General features: G+C 36.3%; 1 protein-coding gene across 2 annotated transcripts in view; it reads left to right on the top strand.

The window, feature by feature from the left end:
* The window catches only part of LOC106871179 (neuralized-like protein 4), a 93,667-nt gene that overhangs the window by 33,257 nt on the left and 57,436 nt on the right, over positions 1-2,974 (top strand). For both annotated transcript variants that reach the window (XM_052973785.1, XM_052973784.1), the window contains exon 7: positions 1,414-1,498. In XM_052973785.1, the coding sequence (XP_052829745.1) occupies positions 1,414-1,498 (85 nt within the window). The remainder of the gene's footprint in view (positions 1-1,413; positions 1,499-2,974) is intronic.

Below are 2,974 nucleotides of genomic sequence, written 5' to 3'. Positions count from 1 at the left end.
CTCTCTCTCTCTCTCTCTCTCTCTCTCTCTCTCTCTCTCTCTCTCTCTCTCACACACACACACACATACCCACACCCACACAGTCAGCTATACTGCCGAAATTTCCAAAACTAGTTGGGGTTCCAATTTCTGTCTCTTTAGTTAGAGCCCCACAATTAGTAGTTGAAGTTGTATTGCCATCACATTATGAATTGATCAAAGCCTGCACTGAAGTGAAAAAAGCCCCTTTCCTTCAGATTTCAGCTTACTATCCTAAAAGCAGAGGGACACATTGTAATATGTAATCCTAGAAACACAATGCTCAACTCTGACCTGAGGTTAAACAAAAACTTCTTCCACCAGTTTTGGCTTCAACTTTCTACCCTCTTCAAAAATTGATCCATCAATTTGAGGCATTTGTAATTCCTTGTCTTTGGCAGTTTTATTGTTGCTGTAGTTAGAAATGATGCTGCTGTTGAAACTAATGCCTTCTTGCCCTCTCTGATTACTTATGCATATTAAAAGTGTGACATTTATTCACATTTTTCAATGTCTCAGAGGCAGTCTCTGAGGAATATTCAGTTTCATCTGATTATATGTATATCCTTAATTACTTCACTATCAACACACCTGTAATTGGTCCCTTGGTCTTTATCTGTTGGTCAGACAGATGTACATCTTGTTTGGATCAATTTTTGTTTTTCATCTCAAACCACTATCTTTGACTGTGTACATGATATACAAGTCCTTGACATGGCTCTGTGGTAAGGAGCTTGCTTCCCAACCTCATGGTTTCAGGTTCAGTCCCACTGCATGGCACCTTGTGCAGGTGTCTTCTGTATAGTCCCAGGTTGAAGAAAGCATTTTGAATGAATTTAGGAAATGGGGAAACTGAAAGAAGCCAGTTGTATCTGTGTATATGTATAAATGGGGAGGTGTGTGTGTGTGTGCAAACGTTTGTGTCTCCTTGTTTTGACTATTGCACAATGGTTATTAATGCATGTCACTGTCATACATGCAGTGACCCTCATTTGCAGCCTTCTGTGGGAACATATTCACCTTATTGGGAAATATTACATTGTTTGAAAACAAATGGAGGTTGGCAACCAGAAGGGCATCTAGGCACAGAAAATACACCTTAATGAATTCCATCCAATCCATGCAGGTGTGGTTTAGTAGACAATAAGGATAAATAATACTATAGTTGTTTATTTCTTTCACTTTACACTTGAAAATATCAGCCTTGTATCATAATCAAATGAAATCAATATTAGAGCAAGGGAATTTGGGATTAGAAATTAATATCAGTGTTATTCTTCTTATCCTTTAATCTCTGATTATTTCTTGAAACTCATACTCTACTTTAAAATTAAGTCATCATGTCATTGTAGATTGTGTATTATTGACATAAAAGTTGTAACTGTTTATTTGCAGAGCAAGGAGATAAATTATTGTTTCATCCATATTGTGGATTCCATGCTTCAGTAATCAATGGACAAAAGACGGCATTTCGACCCAAGTAATTATTGTTTTGTGACTATTAATTTCATTATGATTCTTCTTTATTTTTGTTCTTCCTGCTGCTTGTGTTTGACTGTTATACTTCAAAAACATCTATAATACATACCCACCTCAAATCGTCCTCAGTTCTGAGATACAATTCTCCTGTTTTAAAATTAAATAAAATAAATCAATTCCATGTTAATTTATGCTCCCAACTTCAGTTTAATAACAACAAAGTTATTCAACTAAATTCTTCATTATTTTCAAAATTAATTGAAACAAAAGTGCAGTGTATTTCAACAGAGATAGTGGTAACAAAAGGGTTAAACAACCTTAACTATGGAAAGAAATCAAATACACAATCAAAATCTTCAGCACAACAAAACAAAATTTAGTGTTATGCGTTAAACAATTTTAACTATGGAACAGTATTAGTGATATGATCAAACCCTTTAACATATTGAAACAATGTTACGAAGATCTATAAATTTATTCACCACAGCAGAAATAAGAATGTTTATAAAACATAGTCCAGATAGTTGTTATTTATATAAATACTGTATAAGGATTTGACATGAGGAAGGCCAACTTTTGCCACTGTGACATTTCATAACATGAGCCAGTTCGCTGCATTCTTGAACTGTTTGTTTGGCAACAAAAAATTCTCCTATAATTCAAGCAGAAACTTGTGCAGTTGTGATTTTCATCTTCATATGAATACATCACCATCATCATTTAAGATCCGTTTTCCATGCTGGCATGGATTGGATGGTTTGACTGGGGACTGGCAAGCCAGGAGGCTGCACTAGGCTCCAATCTGATCTGGCAAGATTTCTACAGCTGGATGCCCTCCCTAACGCCAACCACTCTGAGAGTGTAGTGGGTGCTTTTTCATGTCACCAGCACGGGAGTCAATCAGGCAGCACTGGCATCGGCCACGTTCAGATGGTGCTTTTTACATGTCGCTGGCATAGGAGCCAGTCGAGGCAGGGGTGGCTGGCATCGACCACATTGAGATGGTGCTATTTACATGCCACAGGCACAGGGAGTCAGTCAGGCAGCACTGGCATCAGCCACAACTATAGTTTCCATTTGATTTGATTGAGATTCTGATTTTGATTTTGATTTTACTTGACTCAATAGGTCTCGTCAAGCATGGCGTGTCGTCCAATCATTATTGAAAACATTAGGATGTTCATTTTTCCAGTGTTTATTTACAATATTTCATCCCAGAACTTCAGATATTTCATCATCATCATCATTTCTAAAATATATCTAACATCATAAGATCTTCCACAAGACGCTCTACTTTATATAACTGCATCAATAAGCCTTAGACATCTCTCTCTCTCACTGTCTCACTTTCCCTACATACATGTGTGTATATATATGTGTGTGTGTATGTATATACATGTGTGGGTATATTATATATATGTATATACATGTATGTGTGTGTGTGTGTATATATATATATATATATATATATATATAT

Source organism: Octopus bimaculoides, chromosome 16, assembly GCF_001194135.2.
Source record: "Octopus bimaculoides isolate UCB-OBI-ISO-001 chromosome 16, ASM119413v2, whole genome shotgun sequence".
NCBI classification, from domain to species: domain Eukaryota; kingdom Metazoa; phylum Mollusca; class Cephalopoda; order Octopoda; family Octopodidae; genus Octopus; species Octopus bimaculoides.
Note: the sequence above shows the minus strand (reverse complement) of the source record. Positions and strands in the feature narration are given on the sequence as shown.